Here is a 24801-nt window from a genome sequence, read left to right on the forward strand (position 1 = left end):
CAAGGCCATGAAAACTGTAGAGAAACAAAACCATTAAAGGGAATGAAGTATAGATGAAATGTAAATAACAAGTCAGGAATTAATCTCCACACATAGAGAGTCGGAACCGTTGAGAAAAGACAAGCCCCACGTCGCTGTTAAACCAAAGCTGCACCTGAGGTGAAAGGCCAGAGCTTTCATCCACTTAGTTACCAAGCCTCGGGTTTGAAGCACAAGAATAAACCCATCTGCTCAGAGGCGGCACGTAAGAATTGAATCAATTAGTGCCACGTTATGTGACTTTGGAACCTCTATGCATTTGGAGGAAATCGTCTGATTTATTACTTGCTTTAGAAAATAATACTACCTCTAGTTTATTTTCCTAATAATTATTTTTTTTGCTTCTGTAATAATTAATGAAAGCACTGCCTTCTTAATGGAGTGCAAAAAAGTCCCACCCATTCATCTACCCCATAGCAGCAAAATGGCATTTGCTGTCTTAAGCAGGAAATGAGCAATTAAAAGGCAACAGGAGGTTATTTTTTATTTCCCTCTCTCCTCTAGAATAATAAACATATCAGAGTGCATGTGCTGTATGTGTTGATTACTTGGACAATTCCATGTGAGGCAAATATGACTTATGCACAGTGGCAATAGATTACAATTTGAAAAATTCCATTAGCTTTTCAAAATAACTAGGTTTATATCTTTTCCAGAGCAGAGTGTAAGCAAAAACGTTTTAAACTGATCAATAAGAAGTAAAATAAATTAATTTTCCCAGACTGCTTCAACATGAAGGGATGTAACAGCGCAAATACACACAATTGATGAATTAGCTAGGCTAAAGCTAACAGTTGTTAATACACAGCGTTCAGCGTATTAATTCCAATCTATTCAAAATTCCTGTTAAAAACACTAGGTGGAAAAGACTAATATCATTTGGTTTGTAAAGGACATTGGCACAATGGAGGTTGTCTGCAATAAAAATAACAAGGACTTGGCAGTGCCTTTTGAAGGGAGTAAACTTCAAGAAACAAGTCACAGCCCAAATAACAGTTCTCCGCTGCACCAGTGCTGCATCGCCTCGCGCACGTTTGTGGGTTGGTAGAGCTCTCTGGCACCAAGGGCCGGCCCTGCCACCTCTCTCGTGAAGCTGAGACACGGCAGGTCCCGCCCTGGGGCATCCCGGGGCGGGGGCATCCCCTGGGGCATCCCTTCCCCACGCCACAGCCTGAGCAGGGAGGCAAGAAGTGCCCAGGGCAAACGTGCTGGAGACTGAGCCACCAACTGGTTAGCAGGAAAGTGAAACTGGAGTGTGGCCAGCCCGAATAAACACACCTCGACCGAGGGGCACGCGAGGCCTGAGGGCGTGCGTGAGCGCCTCGGTGGAGCCAGCCCGCCAGCGCCGGGTTTGCTGAGGACCAGCACAAGGGGACTCCGCTTTGGCCAGGATCTACAGACACCCCCATACTCCAGCCCCCCATTAGCACCCGCCAGGCCACTCCTCCGCCAGCGGGCTCTGCCTCTGAAGTTTGCAAACAACCGGCCTCACATCCCTCGGAGCCCGCTGCTCCCCAGAGCGTTCTCAAACACCTGAGAGAACAGGACTTTCAAAGAGCACGGGCGGTGCTAATGGACTTGGCTCTGTCCTTGAAAAACCCAACTTTATTGTGAATCGACACTGAAAAAAGAATAAATGCACAAATTCCAAGTGAAAAATTGAGGTTTTACCGAAATAGCTTACTCCCATAATGTTATCAAATAGAAATACCTAGGTTCATCCCTGTTAAGTTTTGGCACCCTCAGAGAGCAAATTAGCCCAAGATGTCATTCAATTAGCCAGAGCTTCCTCTGCCCGAAGCTCGCTCTTTCTCGCCATCAGTTGAGTAGTGAGGGACTCTGGCAATCTGGCTTCTAACATAAGGGTCTTCACTAAGTGTGTAAAAGGGATGGATCCAGGTGTAAATACATATCTGTAGAGTTGTGCACCCGCAGACTCACATTTACGTTGCCCATGGCTAGATCTGGCCTAGCTCCAGTGAACAAGTGGAACAGCCACGTGGGCGTGCTTGTGCCATGCTGAGGAAGGGATGTTGGCTTGGTGCAACACCTCCAACGCCAGGATTTGGCTTCTGGATTGGATCTATCCTACCAGCTCAGAACACAGGCAGAGTAAGCTCGGGTCTGTCTTCACCAAGTTAGCAAAGAGGTGCCCTGCAGCCCTCGCCCAGCCATGGACAGCATGCTGCGGGGGGGCTGTCGTTCCTGTGGTCATCCCCCACCACTGCCTATTCCCTATTCGATGGCTGGTTGCTAACTAACATCGTGCTTGTATCTCTCTGAGCACAGATGCAATAATGCTCCACACATACAGTCTAGGTTTATCTACGCACCTTTCCTTTCCGTTCAGTGTAGATGCTTTATGAATACTACCTACACACTGTGGACTACAGCCACCTGCAACATCACTGGAAATGCAGAGACCTGTATCAGAGCCACAGCCCACACAAATACCTGGGGGGCCCGTGTCTGCGTCAGCCCAGTAATATCCTGGTACACCTTACATGACAGGGAGGTTTCCCTGTCCTGAACCCCGTGCTGTCGCTTTTGGCACACAGTGGCACCAGCAGTGCAGCAAGGGCAGGGGAGGGTGCTGAGCCTGTTAACCAAGGTGCAGAAAGCATCTTTGTGAGATGAACGGGGACGCTTGCATAAACAGGCCAGCTGTGCTCTGGGGCAAAATGCTGAGCAAGCCCAGCTGGAGCGGGGGGCAGAGCCCCAGAGCCAGCGCTTCGCCCCTCGCCGCCGCGCCGCACAGGTTACGGTGCGGGAGGTGAGATGGAGAGCTGCGCTCGTCTGCTGACCGCTCGTCTTAGGTCAGCCTTTTATTCACTTTAGGAAGGAATAAAATTTAAACTGACTAGACTGCATGATTTATGCTATTGGGAAGCAGTAAGATAAGCATTAACAAAAAATATATTCGTAATCTGGAATAGATCATTGTTAAGAATGGTATGAATAAAATTACAACTTTGCATAGAGCAAGTGATTTTATCTGCATTTGTTCTACTTGCTGGGCCTTGAACGTAAAGTTGTCCATATTCTGTTTTACCAGTAGTGAAACAATATTCAAATGTCATTTCAAACATTAATTAATAGATGTTCATGGTATGTAACAAGACAAATTACTTTTCAGCTGGGTTTTGGACACTGGTTCTGTTGTTTCTGCCTCGGCTACAGCAGCTGAAAATCTCTCTCTCTCTCATTTGTGTCCCGAACCAAAACAATTAGCCTGCTCTTCACTCAGCCTGAACTGCGGCCCTGCTTAATGACAAAGAGGGAGGGGAGAAAAGCCTGTCAAACAGGATTATTCACGAAAAAAATAGCTAAGTGGATTTAAAATTGCAACCTGTCACTGCCTTCTGCAAGTCATTTAGGAAGAGCAGGAAACTAGAATAACGATTTTATCAGGAACAGAAAACCAAAGAAAGAAAGAAAGAAAAAGGGGACCTTGTGGGAGGGGATGGACAGGCCTGGCTGTGGGCAGAAATGGTGGAGGTGTGTGCAGGTCACAGCAGTCCTGACCGATGTGGCGGATGAGAAGGATGCCTGTAATTCCCAGAAACAAAATAGCAAAAGACATAGGGAAGACAGAATTTTATATGTATTTTTAGTATGGACTCTATATCCTATTAAATATAGAATTATAGTTAATCTGTATTACATGTAGAAATATATAATCCAGACTATATTTATATATTTAAATATATATTTAATATTTGTATATGTAAATATATAATACCCTGGTATATATTTTTATATACATATATATGCACATATATATAACTTCCTTAAACTCAGTTGTTCCCAGGATTGTTCCTGTGACAGCAGAAATAACGATACTTCATTTTTCTTCACCTTCTTCCTTCCCACCCCAAAGACCAACTTTGCAGGCAGGTTTAGGAGATTTCAGAAATCTCATGAAATAACTAACTGAAGAGAAACACAATTTAATTCTCCAGTGTTCAGCTCCTTCCATAGCCTCTTAAAATCCCCAAACCTCTCACAGCTGGCCCAGGAAGAGAAGGCAGTTCATGGGCGTGGAATTTTTCCCCCACTCAAAGCTGTGTCCAGCTTTGCAGGGAGTGCTGTCCCTCTCCCGTGTGGGGAGATGGCATTCTGTAACTACTGTGGGTCCTAGACACTAATATTAAAATAAGCTAGAATATTTTTTAAATCCTTAGGGTGTCTTAAAATATGCACGATGGGGAAAAAAATAATGCTAGAACAGAAAGAATACGGACATACTGGCGGTTACGTGCTGGCCAGGAAAATAAAGTGAGGACTCCTGTTGTTTCCAAAGATGACATGGAAGTGGTGACAAACTGTGAAGGCCCACGTTTTACATTCTGCTTCCATAAGCTCTGCAGAAGAAAGAAATGGTGACAGCACTGATGCTCTTACATCTTGGAATATCTTTATCCTGGCCAATGCGGATATGATCTTTTATCTTCTGAACTTTATGAGCTTTGGGCAATTTGAAAGCTTTCCCTCTTGGCCATAGCAAGGCTTTCTTGCACTAAATGAGAGGAAAAAGATGCTATCCTTCCGTATCAAAAGTAAGAAAAATCCTATTAGAAAATGTGAGAGAATGACTATGCCTACTGTTCAGAGTCAGGAGACATGCAAATCCCTTGGCATGTTGTAGGTTAGAATTAAGAATAACACCGAGAAGCTCTACAAAACCACAGTTCAAGCATGACACAGGTCTCATATCTAGACTGGATGGATAAAATTTGAGTCTTTAATCACACAGCAGCATGCCTCAGGCTGATTTGTAAGGCAGGGCAGACGCAGGGCCCTCCTGCACGAGCTGACAACTCACTGTTCAGCAGGGACGTGTCCCCTCTTCCACGCCTGGAGAGCAGGTTCCGTAGCCCCAGACACTGCTGGCCAGAGCAGAGTCCCTGTGGGGCTCTTACGGGGCTGGCAGCACTGCAGGAGCAAAAACGCTCTCTGCCCTGTGCAGTTACTTAAAAGGTTCTATTTTTTTAATGATGTGACCCAGCAATGAGAACATGAACTGGGAACAGGAACAAGAACATGAGCAAACCCAGTGGTTAAGTGCCAATGCTTATTAGCCCTGCGTTCTTCCACCCCCTGCGTCGAGATCTGCAGGAGAAAGCCAGATCTCTCCACCGAACCCCACTGACATAAACAGGACTTAGCCATGGATATCAGATTACAGGATATTGGTCCTGAACTAGTCTTGAACCAATGATCTAATCCCATTACCAATCCTGTGAGTCATTCAGCTCCACCAGGAGCATTTAAAGTATTTTGTATTTAATAAAAACTTACAGGAAAGGCATAGTGTGTTTGTAATACACTCTCATTATCTCTGCAGATGTACTGATAGCGGAAAGAAGTCTTACAAGTCTCAGACCTCTCTTGCTCAAACTGAAGATGTAAGAAAAGAATGAACAGTTTAAGCTGTTGGTGCTCCGCTAGACTGGGCTCTAACTTGGAACTCTCTCCAGGCAAATTGGTGCTGAGTTTAGGGTTTCACTCAAGCAGTGGTATCTGTCCAGACTTCCTCGTAGCTTTGAGAGATCTAGAGGGGATCTGCCCCGAAGGAGCATAAAACAGGAAAGCAGCAGAAAATACATTATTCAGGGAATAGCTAGTACCAGGAGTTCTTGGGTCTAGTTTTACAGCCGAGTGAAATCTCATGGATTTTGTCCAAAACAATGGACGTGGAGAGCCCATTTTGTTACTCTGCGTATCGCAAGAATTTCCTCCTTGAGCTCAAACTGTCATCTTCTGATGAGCAAACATCCCACAGCATTGCAACCGAGTCTCTTGAGATAGTGCAGAGAAAAAAAAGGCCATTTAAAGAAGTATTTCATTATTTCGGTGAATACTAACACTATTGCATAAAATAACAGCAGAAAGAAATTTTCTGCTGTTAGAAACTCTAGATGAATCGGTTGTAGACACTATTAGGCAATTATTTGATCACAATCACCCGTTTCTCACCAGTAATTGCTATGCTAAGGCCACACTCCACAGTGGCTGTCCACGGCAGTTTTCCTGCCTCTCCCCACCCCAGGGATTTCGGAGGTGTTTTGTGGGGTGGCTGCTGCCCTTGGGGTGTGGAGAGCAGGCCAGCCCCGTGCGCAGCGGCGGGGCAGAGCTGCTCAGGGGCAGCCCAGCGCGTCCCGGCCCCGCGCGAGCGAGCGCCGAGCGGCACGGCCGCCCGCCTCGGCCCCTGCTGCACAGAGGCATTACGCTGCCGGGACAGCGTCCCCTCCAAACTCAAACCTGCCTAGAGCTCACTCAAGCATTTCACACAGCACCCTGCAAACTCGCTTCTCGAAAGTCTCAGCCGTTTATCTGCTTTTATTTTGCATGAGCAAAGAGCGCAGTATTAGGCCCTAACGACTCTGATATCATCAAAAGCAAGAAAGAAAAACAAAACCAGAAGCACGTCTCACTTTGACTGAGTGTCAGAAAAAATGACTATCAGCAGTTTGAATTTGGCAGGAATGTTCAAGCACTGATGTATCTATCACACCCCCTCGTGCCTTCACTCCGTACGAGACTGGCTGTGCTCCGGGCAGGACCGGCTCCCGCTTTACCATTCCACTGAAAGTGGTCACTTCGGCTTTTTGTTTTGCACTACGAGCTAAGTGGACAGTGTGTCCTCTGTCCTCTGAAACGGTTCCTTTGTCATTGATCAAATTCAAATGTATGCCTCAGCTGCTCTCTTAAATTCTCATCCATGAACTATGAAGCAGCAGTGGCTATCTGCTGAATTAAGTAGTTCAACTAAAAGAATCACATATATTGTTTCCAGTCATTGGACACTATGAATAGATTTTATGTAAAATTACTGGGAATGCATAAGCCATTTTGCCAAATGTTATGGAATTTCTTATCCCAAGCCCTGCGTGAAACGTAATTTATGTTCAAATACTGACAACTGAATCATACTAAGCATTTGTACAGTGCTTTACATATGCAAACTGCCATAAAACATTAATTAAGTAATAGATTCCCTAATGCTGAAAAAGTGCACTTACACCAGGCTCAGTGTGTTAAATATTTAAATACTGTCAATGCTTAAATACTATTTACAGAATTTCATTGTACTATGAGTTCAGTTATTGGCATAGCTGTAACATGCAATGGCTTTTTACATATGGTAAGTAGGAGTGGGAATGGTGGTTTGGTCTTTATCTACGCTAAACATTACTTTGAAATTTTACTTTTGCTACCGATATGTTATTTTAAAAATGAAGTAACAGTAGTAAGAACACAGCCTGTCTATTTGTAGACTCATGGCACATCTACTATAAAGAGATAACACTACAGTTTATTGGGGTTTTTTTAATGTTCTAGATGACTTTCACTCCCTTTTCACAATCTGTTCTTTCATCTTTGAGGACATGCAAAGGAGAAGCTTCGAGAAACACTCTTCATCCCCGAACCGCGACCTGCAGTCCCCCGGTAATGACCAAATTGCCTCTGCCACTGCCACATCCTGACTAACAGGCGAATCAGCCAAGCGTGGGCTGCTTGCGGGCTCCGAGGCTTGCAAGGGTAAGTTAAATCAAGTGAAACTGCTCTTCGGGTGAAGGTTTGATACACTATTAACTGGGGGTCACTTCAGCTGACTCTTTAATATAGGCAGGACTTCGAAATATATCATGAACTCCTTTGCAGTGAAAAATACATACTTTGGGCGTTTAGCTGTAGAGTGATAAATAACCTTTTCTAAAGGAAACTTTAAGAGCCTCTTGCCTCCAGGGGAGCTGTAAGAACTTGCACCAGAGTGATTTCAAAGGCTGCTGCCTGCGGCTGCCTTCCGGAGCCCTTGCTAGAGTTGCCAGTTCCCTTCCCCTGGCAGCAGCGGTAGCTGCCTCTGCCCACGGCCCAGCGCCCTGAGCGCAGGAGCAGCAGCTGAGCAGAGCAGAGCGGGGCGGTGCGCTGCAGGCTGCCAGCTGCCCCGTCCTGAATCCCCGGGGGGACGCGTGTGAGCACCTCGCGTTCCATATCCTGCAAAAGAAGCACCTGGAGTTCCAGGGGTCGCTGCATGGGGGGGCATGGCATGTCTGCGGCACGCTGTCCTGGGAACCCTACAGCCCAAACTGGATTTAACAGAGTGAGGATGGACACACGATGAGGCAGGAAAGCGTGAAGACAACAGCTCTCCTAAGACAAGACGGGGTTTATATAATGTTGTAAACGTGCTGTGTAACTGACAGTAGGGCTTTAGCCATATTGCCTATCCCACGGTTTAGGAATACCATTACAACAAGCATTTGCTTGATCTCTGTAACTGAAATCTTAGCAGATCTCATAACCTGAAGGATCAGACATAAATTTGGTTTCACCCATGAAGCTGAGGATCACCAGGATTGCAAACTTCATTCTTCATCTTCGTGTCATCTTTAATTTTGCTTTCAAAAACATCTGCATTGAAAATGGAGCATTTATTTTCACCCGTTTCTTTGTCAAAGCTTTTATTTTCACATCGGTGAAAAAAGCATTTGCATCCAGACACAACTTCAGAGCACGCAGCTTTTCTTTCTCAAGGAACTACAATCAATTCCCTTAAAATATTCCCTTACTGGTACAGACTAAGTACAGTCCATACCATTAAAAAAATGAAATGACCTTTGTCCCTGTAGTGATTGGAAGATCAAGAATTTGAGAGCATTACCGTGTGACTTCCTAAGTGCCTCGTGCGTTATAACTATGACTATGAAATAATCCATTCAGTTTTATTCACTATATAACAGTAAAGTTCATAATATCCTGGATATTCCTGTCGGAGCCTCTGCTCTTTTTCAAGTGAAGCAAAACCCAGGGTGTATTTTCTGTGGAGCACATTCATTAGCGAGAATAGATGATGACTTTGATTCCACGTTCAGCTCCCCCTTCTAACAAAGCTTGTTTCTCTGAGATCACAGGTTTTTAGGAATTTGTTTTTTAAAAAAATAGAGAGAAAAGTTAATTACCTATAATTAGAGCTTCTATAAGGTTTCTACTGATGATAGGAATAAATGGCTGTGTTACATCTAAAAGAAGAAAATTATCGCTTAATGAATTTGTCATTTGGATAGCATTTTTTTAATCATTCAGATCAGGGATGTTTGTCACTAAAGCCGCAACTTCACTTTTGTCTTCCCTGATGGTGCCTGCTAACTACAGAAGATGCAAGGAATTTGCCCCAACTTCAGCCCTTCTCCACAAATCCAGCTAAAAGCAGCAGCAGGTCTTTGCAGGGAGAGAGCGCCAGAGTGCGCGGAGGCAGCAGCGGCTGCGGGATGACCCACAGAGCGTGGCCCGGTGCGGGGGGAAGCACCCCATCCCCACCTCACAGCAGGCAGCACAGCCGGCAACGCCTTCCCTCGGCACCGTGCCTCCTGGAGGATGGCTGGATTTTGCAATGGTGTCTAGTCATCTCTTTTATCAGTGCTAGTGGTAAGCAGACTCGGTTTATCATTTTATTAACATATGTCAATCTTTTCATGGCTGCGCCTGCTAGCTCCATGCGGGGAACCGAGGTGGATCTCCATACAGAGGTGAGGCTGCCCAGAGCCCGGGGGCACGCGTTTGTCAGCGTGCGAGATATTCTCACCACGCTCGTTACCGCAGAAGCAGCTAACTGCATTGCTGCGGTGGTGCCCAACCCCTACAGCTCCAAGCGGTCTCCTCCTCCTCAGACGGGACCTTTGGTGCTCAGCTGTCTTACGTGTACGGCCACTCTGTGCTCTTTAAGTCGTGGAGTTTTGTTGTTACTGGTTAATTGTTTATTGGTCAGGGAGATCGTAAGATTTGGCTGTAGCGAGCCTGAGTCAGCACCACACTGTATAAATGTCCCAGGTATTACGTGCTCTCCCCTTCCCTTCCTGGAGTCCCAGAAACAGCTTTCAGCCCTACGCAGGGGGCACGACTCATGGTTTTGGGGTGGTATTTATGGGCTACTAACCGCAGCGCCCAGGTACTGACATGACTGCACACGCACCAGGTATGCATCTGGCTGACAGAGAGCGAACGCGGCTGACTCTTGCTAAACCCGGGTAACTGCACTGCCTAGAAGCCGTTGTCCTTCTGCCTTACCCAGTTACCCAGCCAGCTGAGCCATGCTGGGAACAGCTGGATCGGGCCCTTCCCCACCCCCCTGCCAGCCGGGGAGCGCCCCGACCAGCCACAGAGGAATCAGGATCGCAGGCGCTTCTGCTTCCAGTTAACCTACAGTGAAACTAAGTGGGAAATTATGATTTTTTTTTTTTACCCCTTCTTTGACAGCCTGCCACAGCAGTCCTTCCTGGGTGAAGGAAGTCTTTTCATATGAGAGCCTTTAATCAGGAAGAGTAAAAGAAGCTTTAAAATCATTATTTTAAGCAACACCGGTACAGAGTGAGTTCACGACACAGAGAAGAGGCACATTCCTTCCAGATCCCAGTGATCCTGAACCCTCCTCCAAACACTTCTCCAGGCTGTGCAGACCCCAAACTCTTCTTGCTTTAGGTCCTACACGCTACAGTGTTGGATAGTTTAGTTTCAAAAATCAACAATAAAAGACTATACTGAATTGATTTGTCACTGCAATCATGAATGTCCACAGAGTTTACTTTCCTGTTCCTGTGAATGTATTTGTTTATAGTCACAGAAGGACTCAATCTGATGTAAACTATGAAATATGTTGTTTACTGTACAAAGACAGATACCAAGGTACTAGTTAAGGATGAAATCAAAAGTGACTCTGACATATATATTTGCATTAGTCAGTCACCTCAGTGTCAGCATACCTGGCTGAATACTACAATGCTTCATTAAACAGCCTGTGAAAGCATCTAGAAGATAATAATCTGCTCAGAAACTTCTTATGTGAATCCAAACGTAAATGTGGCCAAACCGCACCACAGCGTACACAGTTTCCATTTTTGTCCAAAGAAGTGGCCATACATTAAAAGCAGGAACCAGTGGATCTGATGCATTTCTGACTGAAGAAAAGCTTTTCCCACTTCCCGTTTCCAGTAAGAAAACAAATTTGATATATTATTGTTTGTATGCAGCGTAGTTATTAACAGTCTGCCATAAAATGCAAAGACGTATCACAAGATTTGCAATGCGGTGTGTACTGTACTAATGCCTTGAAAACCAGGAGTCCAAATGCAAAATTTGCTGATGCTATCAAGTTGGTTGTCAGCACTGAAGAACAGAATTGGAATTTTAAGTGATTTTGATAAACTGGGTAACTGACAGACATTTATGCCTTGTATGTCACCTTTAATGGTGTATCTAGTTTTGTTAGCTTACCATTATACAAAAAGGATCTGCTCGAAGAGTGAAGTGGCCTGCAGGCTTCACTAATAGGGTGAAACCAAGCAAAAAGCCCTGAAGTACAGATGAAAACTGAAACTCTCTGACCATGGTGACGTTTTGTTTTGCTTAGTGTTAAAATGGCACATCTGTTTCATTGATACTAGGAGATCCTCAGAGTTCACCTCGAACAACCAAGAACTAGCCAAAATGAACAGAAGCATTAGTAGGATCAATGGGAATAGATCCGAGGACCAGATATCTTGTTACCTGTTTGCAAGTGGGACAGACAAGTAGAATGCAATTCTATCCTGGGGAATATGCTTCTTGTAAATAAAATGTATTTTTTCCCCAGTTACTATGGATCAGCTCCTGATACCATGTTACTCTCATTCAGATGTGATTGCCAGGTAAGGCACAATCCACCTGACAAAGAACTGTGGGTTCTGTCTCCACGACCCTACTGCAGGTCCCTCACCCGTGTGAAGTGACGGGTTACAAACAGAGTCAATTCACCTTTGAAGTAATTTTTAGTCTGGCCCTTCCAATATATTTTTCTCACGTGACAGGACAAGTTTAGGATGTGTTTTACTGGTGCACTTCGAGCAGAACAGTGCCACCAACAGAGGCAGTTACACTGATAAACTGCCGTTGGTATTCCTGCGGTGTCTTCTTACTGCAACTGCTTGTGACAAAAATACATCTACATTCAGTGAGTGATAATATTTTACATTTATTGTTGCAGTTACGGACTCTGGTATGCAGAAAGGCCTGCAGAAAACTCAGAGCAGTGGGCTTCCCCGCTGGGGCAAGGAGTCTGCCTGGCAAGAGCTGGGGGGGATGAAGCCCCGAGGGAGCAGCCAGTGTCGTGACGGGGCGTGATGATAGCCAGCCTTCAAAAAAATTCTCCAGGGGCTTGTGGTCACATCAGCATTCCTGACTGCCCTGGCTGACAACATCGAACATGGCTTACAGATCAAGCAGCATCAACATCACTTTGTCTTATCTGCTCATTCTCATGAGGTCATCTGTCAATACAAGAGAGGTTGTTTGTGCGGTGACTTGGCCTGAAGTCAAGCTGGGTGGGGTTATCTGCAGAGGCCAGGTGTTGCAAGACTCAGTTTGCTCCCACATTCACCTTAATCTGGCCCAGCAGCTGAAGGCCTGCAAGATGAAACAGTATTTAAGGCCGGTGACACAATCAGTGGTCAGCCACAATGATCCCTCCAACCTTGACCAGCCAGAAACAACTAAGCTATAAGCACCAGCCCTTTTAAAGCAATCAGAAAACATGGCATCTTGTTAAAGTTGAGGACTTCAAGAGATTTGAAGGCTATTGAGTCTGCAAGTAACTTATCAGTCTGAGCATAACATGGGTCTTGCTTTTCTTTCAAAAAACCCTTATCTCCATTGTCGATGCGTTTGCCCCCAAATTCCTTCCAAATACTCAAATGCAAGTCTACACACATATAAAGAATAACAATCAATGTTTAAAGTTGAATGTTTTCAATTACTCAAGACATAGCAAGAGAACTCTGCTGGTTGCATCAGAAGCCTATATGCTATATAAAGAACAGTGCAAGTTTCAGAGCTGAAATGATGCCATCTTTTCCAAAATCTTGTCTTACATATTCTTCTCAGATGACTGGAGAGTGCAATTATCCAACTGGCACTGAAATGGTTTTCACTGACCTGCCATGTGGTCATCATCAAGGCTGCCAAATCTGGCACGGTTGTTTCATAAACTGCCATTGCCCATATGGCCACATCGCTTGCAGAGATTTGCTGACCTTGCAGTCTGCCTGCGTATTACAAAATAAAGCTCAATTGAGCAGGCCGTTCCTCTTGTCTAGTTTAATTTCTTTTCTCTTGCAGTCTTAAGGACTCAATCCGGGTGAGGCTGAGGGATCTGTGGCTTGCCTGCCTACGTGAGACCTAGACACATTCAGCTTCCTGGAGGGTCATACTGTGAATTTTTACAAGTTTGGACCAAGCGCCTAAAAATGGGTGCATTTTTTGGTGATCTTCTGCAAGTCTAATAATACCATCGTTCCGGAAAAAATGCATGTGGGGATAGATTCAGAGAGAGAGCAAAACATGCTTGTGTGGCAATTTTCTCTTGCACAGCTCTTGCCACAAAAGAAAAACAAAAGCAGGCGAAAGGCCTGGATGGTTACTCTGTACATGCATTTGGTTTTAAAGCTTTGACTGTTCATTGATTGCTGTGTGAACCTTTTTAAACCTGGAGACAAAAACTGCAGCTTCTCTTTTACAGCCACTGCCACCAGAGAAATGCTATTTTACATCTCCTTCGGTATTAACCAATTTGGCTCAGGAGCCTAAAGCATAAAAAATGGTAACACAGGACAGAGAACAGTCAGTCAGCTAATCCTTATCAATCTGTCAGGTAAGACGTGAATTTATACAAACATTCCTGGAGGCTGAATAAGTGAAGTTTTTCCATAACTCAGCTTGGTTTGTTGCAGTCAATGTTCCTAACTTGGCACCTCCCCTTTGTAGCCAACGTAAATGTTCACAGCACATAGTACCAAGTGGCAAAAAGGAGTCTTTGGGTTTAAATACATTCACTTTGCAAACACCTTCTGTGATTTAAGGTTCAGCTTCCTCCATTCCTCTTACAAGTGAACCTACGCTAGGGGCTTCAAGAAAGCTGGCACAAAAAGGGAGCTGTAGACAACCTCCTTGGAGTTCAGTGCAAGGTTAGCTCTCTCAGCTCTGGCTGGCAAAGGGCTGTTGGGCGACGCTGGCTCGCTCTGCACTGAGGCGGCCTCGGGAGCTGTCATACAGCTCCTGACGCAGGGCAGACTGTGGAGGCAGACATTTTCAGCCTCCAAAAGTCATCTCGTGCTCCATCTGAATCCACAAGCAGATATATTGCCCAGTCTGTTTTTAAAACGGAGTAAGAGAAATAATGTCAGGAAATGGAAAAAGTTTACCTTGACAGATGTGTCATGATAATTTGAGCTAGAAGAAAGCAAGTACTAGCAGCTATTAATTTCTTATTTGCTATTAGGGTTCATCAAAATGTTCCACAGAACACCGTTCAACAGTTATTTTGATTACATGACATTCTAAAGGGGAATTCCATGCTGTCCATTGAAAACTACAGACACCCTTAAAAATTAAAGCCTTTCATACCGTTTCACTATCTTTAAATCACATTTTCTTGTTAATGAATAAAATACCTATTTTTTATTTCTCCTGTTCTGGTACACAGGGGAAACAGGTTCACTTGTCTCTCCCCGCTACAGGCCCCTTCCTCACACCAGTTCCACATTACCTACATAATGGCTATGGACTCACCCATCACTCCAGGATGTTTGCAGGAATTACAGGCAGTGAAAAAGGAATGGAATACAGCCCTGGTTTTATCTAGGAAATCTCCTTCCATAGATGTACTCTCATTTTCTAAAATGAGAATGTGTTTCTCTCATTATTAGTTAGGGCAAAATTCCCAGATCTTAACTACCAGTACTTACAACCACAATTTTACACCACCAATCTGAGCTCACAGACAGACTGTTACAGTGATTCTTCACAGAAGGGAGAAGACCATAACCTGGTGACCTGCAAACACCACTTTCTGCTTCTCTAGGACTTCTGAAAATCTCCCATCTCACTTACGAAATATGATAAGATCACAGTTGAAAGTATTCATTCCTTGCTGCCATTTTACAGAATACTCTGTCATACTCAGCTCCTGGTCAGGAGATGGAGGAATTAAACAAATTAAAGAGTGAGAACCCCCCAAAATATATCTTCTTGCTGTATCTGAACGCTACTGCCAGCAGTTAATACTGCAACATGCTATAATGCCATGGGTCAATGAAGAAAATGCATTTTTCTACAAAAGGGTTTATGCTACAGACAGGAAGTTTGTTTTTTAAATTAGTCACCGGTTTCACTTCACGCTGATTATACCCTTTTCATTAACATACAATAGCCCTGTTTCCATGCAAGTGCTATCAAGATTACATTTATGGTTCCAAAAGCTGTTTCACTACACCTACACACAACTTGACTGCTGCACACAGTAACAGATGTGTTCTCTCTTTGTTTCCTATGCTCACCTAAAATCCTAATCTTCGTCACCTTTCATGTAAACTGCTCTGTGGTAAAGAGAAGGGGGGGTGCTAAGTAATAAAGAACACAGAAGTAGGCCTGAACTTTGACTATAAACATCACATCTATGAATGGGATATAAACATGCCTTTGAACACATTCTTTATAAAGAAAAATAAAGTGGCATTATTATACCAATTCAAGTGAGATGAGAAGTAGTAAGTTCTGGCAGCACAGGCTAGTTTTTCAATAGTGATGAGATCTATGGCAGGAATTTTGATAGAAATAATGAACTTTTTCTTCTGTGTATGTGTCACCTTTTTATTTTATTTATTTATTTACACCCACCAGCAGCTGCTATTATTTCTTGAAAAATACAACTTGGCTATTCGGCATTTGGGAATCTTTCTGCAGAGGAAAGTGGGGCTTCATTTCCCAAAGACATGTACACTAGACTTGCTAACACAGACGGGCAGGAAAAGGATGACTCTGCATAAATCAGTTCCTACTCAGGAAGTAGCTGGCAAAAGGGAGACTGCTCAGCTGGTTGAGTCAGGGGAGAAACCAGCTCATGCTACTCCAAACATATCCAATTACAGCATTAAGCAGTACCTTTGGCCTGAGTCACTTAGCAATTTGTCTTATCAGTTTCTTTCTGATTATCTGGGTGTTGAGCAGATGGAACAGTTTCACTTACAAGAAAACTAGTCTGCCCATGGAATTACCCTAATTGACTATCTCATTTAACTCCATATGTAGACATTTTGATATTAGAATAAGAATACCTAATACCATTGGATTAAGATAAACAGACATTAGGCAGTCTTGTGTCAGATATGTATTCACATATAGAATTATCAAAAATAACTCAAGGAGCAGACAAGTTAATTATTATATTTAAATACTGTTGGAATGCCAGATTATTTTTGATGAAGAATTTTGAAAGGTCTTTTCTCTCTTATTCTTCCATAATGTAGAAGGTAGGAAAATAAGTGCTCTTGTATAGGCAACCACATAACCCGAACGCAGAAACATCCAGGGTTTTGCACAGCTTTCTGGGCAGAGCATGAGAGCAGAATACTTTATTATAGCAATATATTTTATTTTCTTCTGATCAGTATTTAGGGTTACTGGTATGGAAAAAAAGGAAGGATGAAGTAGAAGAAGATGGGAGGACAGAGAACTTCAACCCACCATTGCCAGGGTGCTAACAGATTTTCAGAAGGAGTCAGCTGCTTCCACTGTTATTCTTAAAACTAATTTATACCCCCCATGTAAATCTTTCTTGCTGATTTTTGGTTAAAGCTTGCCAGCAATTTTTTAGGACTGAGGACTGAGTCTCTCTCTTTCGCAGTGCTGACTGCACCACCACTGCTCAACAGGAACAACCCAAACTAAATAAGGAAAACTGAAGTCATTGTTTTAGAACAAGAGACACACTGAATGTCAGTGCCAGTATTATTAGACACTGTGGTGACAAGTGTAACCAAAACCACTCTTAGTTACTGTTAAAGGGGAGAGGAGGTTTGATTGATCAAATAGCCACATGAAATCTTTAAAATGCTATTGCTTATCCAGTAGTTATTAAAACCTGCAAATACTTTAATATGCAAATACTTCAATTTTTGTTCTTAGAAGGTCATCTTCTTCTTTGACCCCCACAACCTAAATCATCCTGCTGGTGAATCCAAAATAAAGACTTCTTTGTATACCACTGAATTAAAAACTAATGTAGGCACAGAAATCTTGCTCAATTTCATATATTCAAAATGAATAAACATTGAAAAATTTCTCCAGATTTGTCCAATGCCAGAAGACACCTAGTACAATTCTGTACTTTGAGATTATTTCATCTTTTTAATAATTATTTTCCCTTTACCTTATGGTCTACTGATAACATTAATGTCACACACTAACAGTAGGGGAGTAACAGGATATCATCTTCCTCAGATGATTCTGAACCTTCTCAGTTTAACTGTTTTATACTGGATTATGAACCAGTTAAGTCATTAAAACTTAAGTGAATTGTAACATATGTCTATTATACCCAAGGAACATCTCAGATTATAGGAAGTCAAATGCGTGCGTGTGGTATTCTTAGACCATGAGTCCCCTCAGGATTGTCTCAGCAGCAGTGCTAAATTAAGACGTTCTTGGACCCTTCAGTTCTGCTGGAAACGAGGATCAATTCCCCGTTCAGCTCGTCGCGTTTGGCCCTGGTGGCGCACAAGCAGCTAAGCAGAACCCACAACAGAAGGGCCTATTCTCATCACAGATCAGCTGTTGTTGTAGGGCCCATTTACACCGTGGACCTAAAAACTGTCGCTGTACAGCCAGTACCAAAGGCAAGTATCAAGTCCATTAGTTACCATTGCCACAGAAGAAAGGAGGGAAAGAAGTAGTACATGGAACTGCATCTTCATGTTGAAATGGAAGGCGTTATAGAAATATATGTTATGAAACTATTATTGAAATCACTTTTATCTGACAAAACTTGAACGTCAAAATACGACATTCAGTATTATTTGTAGCCTTAAAATTCTATCATCACCATGCCTAGCTAGTACATGACAGAGCACTATGATCTCAGAAGAGTCTCTTTCACAGTCACAAAAGCTTCCCACAAATTAATAAAAATTATTTAAATGAGTAGTCACTAACAGAAGCCAGAGAAAATCTGAATGAAGGCTATCATCTCTTTCCACTTGAGCATTGCTGTTTCAGATTTCAGATACAAGCACATTCAAACGTTCGCCTAATTCTGAGCATATTTTCAAAGTGCCTGTTTCAAAGCCGCGCGTTTGCTACAAATTCCAGCTCTGTTCCATTTACAGAGCTCAGGCCTTCCAAAATTCAGAAGCATTCAAATGCTACGCAGGACATATCTTGCAATTCAGCCCATTCCTCACATCATTTTTCTGTTTCATGGGTACAGCACAGTTTTTCTATAAAACACTCATGCCTAAATAAGCTCAGTGGTACTTAATCAGATCTCAGGAGACTGTATATCCCTTGCTACATTGACCTTGGCTGGGAGTTAATCTCCTAGCTCTAAGTGGTTTGACTATGCCTCTTTAAAGAAGGCCTACCCAAGGAGCTGGCTAGAAGAAGGCCCCTTCATTAACACTAGAACATCTTCAACTATTTTATAGTGCTAAATCTTCTTGTCATCAGACACTGACAAACTTTCACAATACCGGAATTTTAGAGATCATATGTGTTACCGATTTAAACACTTAAGTTTAGTCTTTGCCTATAAGTGCAATACATTTTGGGGAACAAAACAAACTAAAACACACTGCTTTATAGTTCTACAATGCTGATACATGTACAAAGAAAGGTAACTATAACAGAAGCAGCTAATGACTTGATCTTTCTAAACTATGCAAAGAAATAATCTTAGCTTCTATGAATAGTTTTACTGAATGAGCAGGGTTACTCAACAGAGGAAAATCTAGTCATCTATGTAAATACTGTATGGTAAACTGCTTAGTAACTAAATTTATGCTTTTCAGATGATTTTTGACATTTTTAAGATAGTATCAAATTGTCTTGAAATTGGTTTTAAAATATGCTTGATCGTTTTGAAAAATCAAATTAATACTGACAATAGTCTGATAATTATATTTTGTCTAGATTCTGCTGCATTGTAATGCTTTCATGTCGCCCAAACAGAGCTTGTTTCAGGACAATTTTTGTTTATTCCTGAGAGACTCTAAACGCAGTACCACTCATGAAGTACAACCCAATATAATGTGTGCTTCATAATTCAAAAATGATGTGCTGAATACTCTTGTGATTTATTTAACTTAAATGTCTAAACCCTTAACCAGGGATTTTCAAGCTTTTCAACTTGGAAATCCCTTTAGTGGTCTGCAGCCATACAGAAAATTTATTTCTAACAAAACCAGACTTGCTTCTTTTAGCTACTTCCCACAGACTCCTTGCTATTATTTCACAGACTCCAAATTTCTAAAAGCAGTACTGCAGACTAGCTACCTACCTAGAGCTGGCTGATAACAAGAGAGATTAAATTAATATATGTGGTAGAGGACTGGGACTTGAGAAATAATATTCCATATTTAAACTCAACAGCATAAAGATGATTTGTTACTTTGAACACAATGCATTTCCTTCTTCAAAAATAGCAGCAATTAATAGCATAGTCTAGAATGAAAAAAATATATAGATTTTATTCTGTCGCTGAAAAAAACCCACACCACAATTATTAAATAGACTGGATTTAAACCAATATTACAGTTGTGGGGTCTTTACAAATTCAGCTACCGCCAGGTTAGGGGAAAGCACAATCTGAGTAATTTACATGTGAGTTTGCTATAGCTGTTACGGAGGTAAGCAAATCCCCATTGTACCCAAACCTTAGAGCAGTGTAAGCAAAGTGTGTCAGCAGAATGAGAAAATAAACTATTTTCACAGTGATGCTGTAGCCTTTCAACCAATTTTTATAGCTGTTTTTAAAGATAACTTTGCAAGTGCTTGCTGGCTGGTGACTGGTTTTGCCTGGCTTACACAAAGGTAGGATGTACTAGCTCTGCCTCGGGGGTACTTCTGGAAGGGGGAATCAGAGGGACAGTGAACTGAGAAACAGGAAAAGGTGGGGAAAGGACTTAGAAGCCTCAGAGCGAGCCAAACCCAACATCTGTGAGTGAGCTGAGCAGTCATTGAGTGGCAACTCCTTCACACAACAGGAGGTTATAAGTACTCAGAGAGGTCTTTTTCACTTTTTCAAAGAACTGTAGTACTGCTCTGGAAGAAAGACGGCCTACAGGTTTGCCATGAGTTAAGGTAATGTGGTTTGCAGGCAGAATCGAGAACAGAGATAAGGCCAAAGCCCAGCCCTTGGGATTCAATGTAAGATAAAAAAGCTGATCAGTCTCCAGACTGACCTGAACAGCACCTTGAACTAGCTCAGGATTAGCCCACAGCTGACAAATTTTGCAGGCAAGTGAGAAGGCTGCGCACCCGGGAGAAATCAGGCAGAGGCCGGGCAGAGCAGCATCCCACCCGGGGACCCCCAACTAACAGGTCCAGGGCACGGCCACACCTACAGACTGAATAAAGAGAGTGCCGGGCTTCAGATAGGGGATCTATTTAAGAAAGTTTAAACTGTTGCCCACTCCACAGCAGGGTTGCTGTGATACAACTTGTGTGTTCCTCAAGAGAGGCTTCATTTGCAGGGAATTGCACAAGCAGTAGCAGAGGGGGTTTAGTTGAAGCTGCTGAAGATGGGGGAATCACCAGAGGTGCAGTACTCACCATCAGGATCAGTGCAAATGCAGTACTTGCCAGATGACCACAGGGATGCAGCACAGCTATATTCTGTAAAGCGAATCCCCACAGTGAATTCTGGAAAAAATAATTTAAGTAGAATTTAGTCTCTGTGAAAACTGTTCAGGAATAACAGAATACTGCTTACAAAACTTATCTCAAACCCTTTTCTCTTTGTCTACCACGGCCTGTTTCCTCAAGTACGGTGTTTAAATTAGGTCGGTGAACAAGAAGGTGTGGTAGAAAGGACCTGCATGCCACAACTACTTGAATAAATACTGAGAACAGTGAAGAATTGGGTAGGATATAAAAGCAAAGACTGGAGGGTGCCAAAATAACTAATGATATTTTCTTGAAAGGAACATCTGATTGATTGAAAGCCCAAGGAATGACTTCTACAAACAGTGGCAAATAGCCAGTCCCCGTGACTCAACCCCGCCGGGCTCAACTGCTGCTGGTGGGCCACGAAGCGCCAACAGCCTCAACATCTGACAGTTACCGCATCTTCAAGCCGAAAGATCAGCTGGTCCCAACTTGAGGTGGACGGGGAGAACGCCGAAGCTGAGGGGGGCTGGAAGGGGCTGTGGTCACGGCCCCCCAAGTCCGGGGGGCTGCCCTTGCTACGGGCCAGCCGGCTCCAGCCGCGCCCCCCAAGGAGCCCTGGGGCTGAGGGAGCTGTTCCCACCGGGGACGGTTTATCCCCAGCGGGGAGCGGGCACCGTCAGCCTCAGGAGCCAGCTGGGCAGAGGGAGAGGGGTCGGGGAGCCGAGGGGGCAGCCCGGGGACCCCACCGCCCGCCCCGGGTGAAAGGGGGACCCGTCCCCGGGGCAGCGGGCGGGATGGTGGCAGCCGGGGCACCCGCCCTGGCGAGGGCCGATAGGGCGGCAGGGCCCGCGGGGAGGAGATAACCGGGCCGTGCCTCACACCGATAAAGGGGCTGGAGCTGCCGGTCCTGCCGCCCTTCTCCCGCGCAGGGCGCGAGGACCCCGCCATGTTCTACCCGCCCCGCTCCGCTCCTGAGGGACCCCCGCCATCTTCTGCCCGCCCCGCTCTTGAGGGACCCCCCGGCGGGAGGCGACGGGGCGTGGCCCTGCGCGCGCGGCCGCCCGCCCTCCCGCCGCCGGGAAGCCCAATGGGGGGCGGGCGGCGGCGCGCCGCAGCCAATGGGAGAGGGGCGGGGCGGGGCGGGCCGTGGTAGCGCCGTCCCGCCGCGGGCGCCGGTAGCGGCGGTGCCAGCCTTCCTCCTCCTCTTCCTCCTCCTCCTCTTCCTCCTCCTCCTCCTCCTCAGCGCCCGCCTCCCCCCCCGCCCTCCCGGGGCTGGCCCGGCGCGGCTCCGTGAGGCGCGGCCGCCCCTTCCCCCGCCCCGGCGGGCCACAGCGAGCGCCCGGCGGGGCGTGCGCGCCCCTCCCGCTCTCTCCCCTCCCCTCAGCTCCCTCCTTCCCTCTCTCCGCCCGCCGTGAGGGCGGGAGGGCAGCGGCAGCCCCGAGCGGGAGGCGAGGGGAGGCGGCGCGCCGGGAGCCATGCGGGAGTACAAGGTGGTGGTGCTGGGCTCGGGCGGCGTGGGCAAGTCCGCCCTCACCGTCCAGTTCGTGACGGGCTCCTTCATTGAGAAGTATGACCCCACCATCGAGGACTTCTACCGCAAGGAGATCGAGGTGGACTCCTCGCCGTCGGTGCTGGAGATCCTGGACACGGCGGGCACCGAGCAGTTCGCCTCCATGCGGGACCTCTACATCAAGAACGGGCAGGGCTTCATCCTAGTCTACAGCCTGGTGAACCAGCAGAGCTTCCAGGACATCAAGCCCATGCGGGACCAGATCATCCGGGTGAAGAGGTACGAGAGGGTGCCTATGATCCTGGTGGGCAACAAGGTGGACCTGGAAGGCGAGCGGGAGGTCTCCTTCGGGGAGGGCAAAGCCCTGGCCGAGGAGTGGAGCTGCCCCTTCATGGAGACCTCGGCCAAAAACAAAGCCTCGGTGGACGAGCTCTTCGCGGAGATCGTCAGGCAGATGAACTACGCCTCGCAGCCCAACGGGGACGAGCAGTGCTGCTCCTCCTGCGCCATCCTCTGAGGGCGGCGGCGGGCCGGGGGCTGGCGGCGGGGACACGGCCGGCGGGAGCGGCGGGGGGAGCCGGCGGCAGCGACTGGGCGGCCCGGGCGGGGCGGCGGCACCCGCCGGCCCCAGGCGCGTACACACACCGCGAAGGACACACAGAGAGAAAAACAAAAAAAAACAAAAAAAAAAAACCAAACAAAAAAAAAAACCAAAACCAAAAAAAAAAAAAAAAAGAGAAAAACAAAAAAGAAAAAAAAAAATCTCATCAATCATCATCGTCGTGTTGGGAACGTGGCTTTTTTCGGCATGTACGTTTCGTCCCGTCTTGGTCGTGGCGTATCTCCCGCCGGGGTCCGCCCGGCGCGGGGCAGGAGGGCTGCGGCCGGCAGCGCCCGGAGGAGCGGGGCCCCGCCGGGACAGGCGCGGGGGGCCGGGCGGGAGCGGGCCCCGCCGCCCCGCCGATCTCTATGCAAAGCTGGGCGGCTGCGCCGGGGCGGCCGGCCGGGGGAGTTGCACATCTGAACTGGGAACTGTAACTCTGGTGCCAGTGCAGCGTGGGTGCCAGAAAGCGTCCGCTGATGATTCGAGAAATAATTTTCTATTTTGTTTACCTGCTGTATCGGATGGGAGTTTGCAGGAGAGTGGTAGCGTGTTGGGGTTTTTCCTGTTTTGTTTTGGTTTAAATCAGCTGTGAAAATGTTACAAACCTGCACAATTTTCTAGGTGTGCGTGTGTGTGTGATTTCGTTTTTATTTTAATTTTTCTTTGGCGGGTGGGAGCGGTGGTGTGGTTTGTCTCGAGGGTTTTTTTTTCTTTTTAGGTTGGCAATAACTGATTTTGATGACTAGCTCTCTAAAGTGCAAAGACTTTCCTATACGTGATGCAGGGCCAACAGCAACCCTGTGTCTGTAGAGTGCCTTCAAAACTCAGCTGTTCCAGCCGGTGCCAACCTGTGAAAGCTCCACAGAATCCCATTATCTACTACTCCAAAAACTACTTAACAGTTTCCTTGCAGTAATCATACTGAACAACCCAGGACAAAAGGGCCTATTGTTAGTGGAATTTATTTCTTATTTCCATCTGAGCCTTTTAACTGTAATTTCCATGTCTTGCAAGTTCAGGCTTAATTTACTTCAAATTTACAAGAATTTAGCCTTTTGGGATTTTGGGGGGGTGGTCTTTTTTTTTTTTTTTTTTTTCCTTCCCCTTTGGTTTTCTTGTGAGATGTACCTCCAGCCAGCAAAGAAAGAAATCTTAATCGTTGTGATGTACCAAGAAAATTCTAACAACTGTCATTTTAATTCCAGACACGCATTGAAGAGATGTCTATCCATTTTAAGAATTTTAATACAAATGCTGTTTTTTAGAAAACAACTTTGTGCGCTTTTATGTATTACATGAAACACTAACTTTCACATAGGTTATTAATCCTGATTTATATCTTAATAGAAATGAAAGGTGTGGAGGGGCTCGATTTAGCTAAGGAGAGTGTTAAAAAAAAAAAAAAAAAAAAAAAGACAAGGTTGCTATTTTACCTAATATTTAGTCATTTTTAATAGAGGTTTTCATTTGTGTTTAGGTCCTGACCCTGTGAGATGCCAGCATGTGAGTGGGACGCAGTTCTCAGTAGGCAGCTTTAGGAAGGTAGCGTTGCTTTTAATGCAAAAGGCCTTGAAAGATTAGGCCCTTATTCCTTACTGGGAACAGCATGATTTATTGGGGTAAAATACTAAAGGTTGATTACTTATAAAATTCAAGCTTTTAATCTCATTGCATTATAACTCTTTAAAATTATGCACCAGACCATTATTTCTTTCCTGGTTTGCAGAGGGGTTGAGGTGACCTGTACCTTCTGTCATTTGGAAGAGCTAGGGAATTTGTTTACCTCCATTATCTTTCTATCTTACTTATTTCTTTAAAGATTAGCACGCAAAACTTGCAACTCTTCTCCCCCCATATCCCAAGAAGATTTGAAATTCTTTTGCCACATAGAAGCAAAAGTTCTGCAATGATATGTGAAGAAGTTTTTAATCAGGCCAACTGAAAACTAACTGCC

General features: G+C 45.0%; 1 protein-coding gene across 1 annotated transcript; it reads left to right on the forward strand.

Annotated features, from left to right (window-relative positions):
* The first annotated feature begins 22104 nt into the window (after positions 1-22104).
* LOC116964419 (ras-related protein Rap-2b) lies at positions 22105-23298 on the forward strand. The gene has a single exon (XM_042799602.1). The coding sequence runs from the start codon at positions 22209-22211 to the stop codon at positions 22758-22760; it is 552 nt and encodes a 183-aa protein (XP_042655536.1). The 5' UTR covers positions 22105-22208; the 3' UTR covers positions 22761-23298.
* The last annotated feature ends 1503 nt before the right edge of the window (positions 23299-24801 follow it).

This window comes from Tyto alba, unplaced genomic scaffold, assembly GCF_018691265.1.
Source record: "Tyto alba isolate M040663 unplaced genomic scaffold, T.alba_DEE_v4.0 Super-Scaffold_10, whole genome shotgun sequence".
NCBI classification, from domain to species: Eukaryota; Metazoa; Chordata; class Aves; order Strigiformes; family Tytonidae; genus Tyto; species Tyto alba.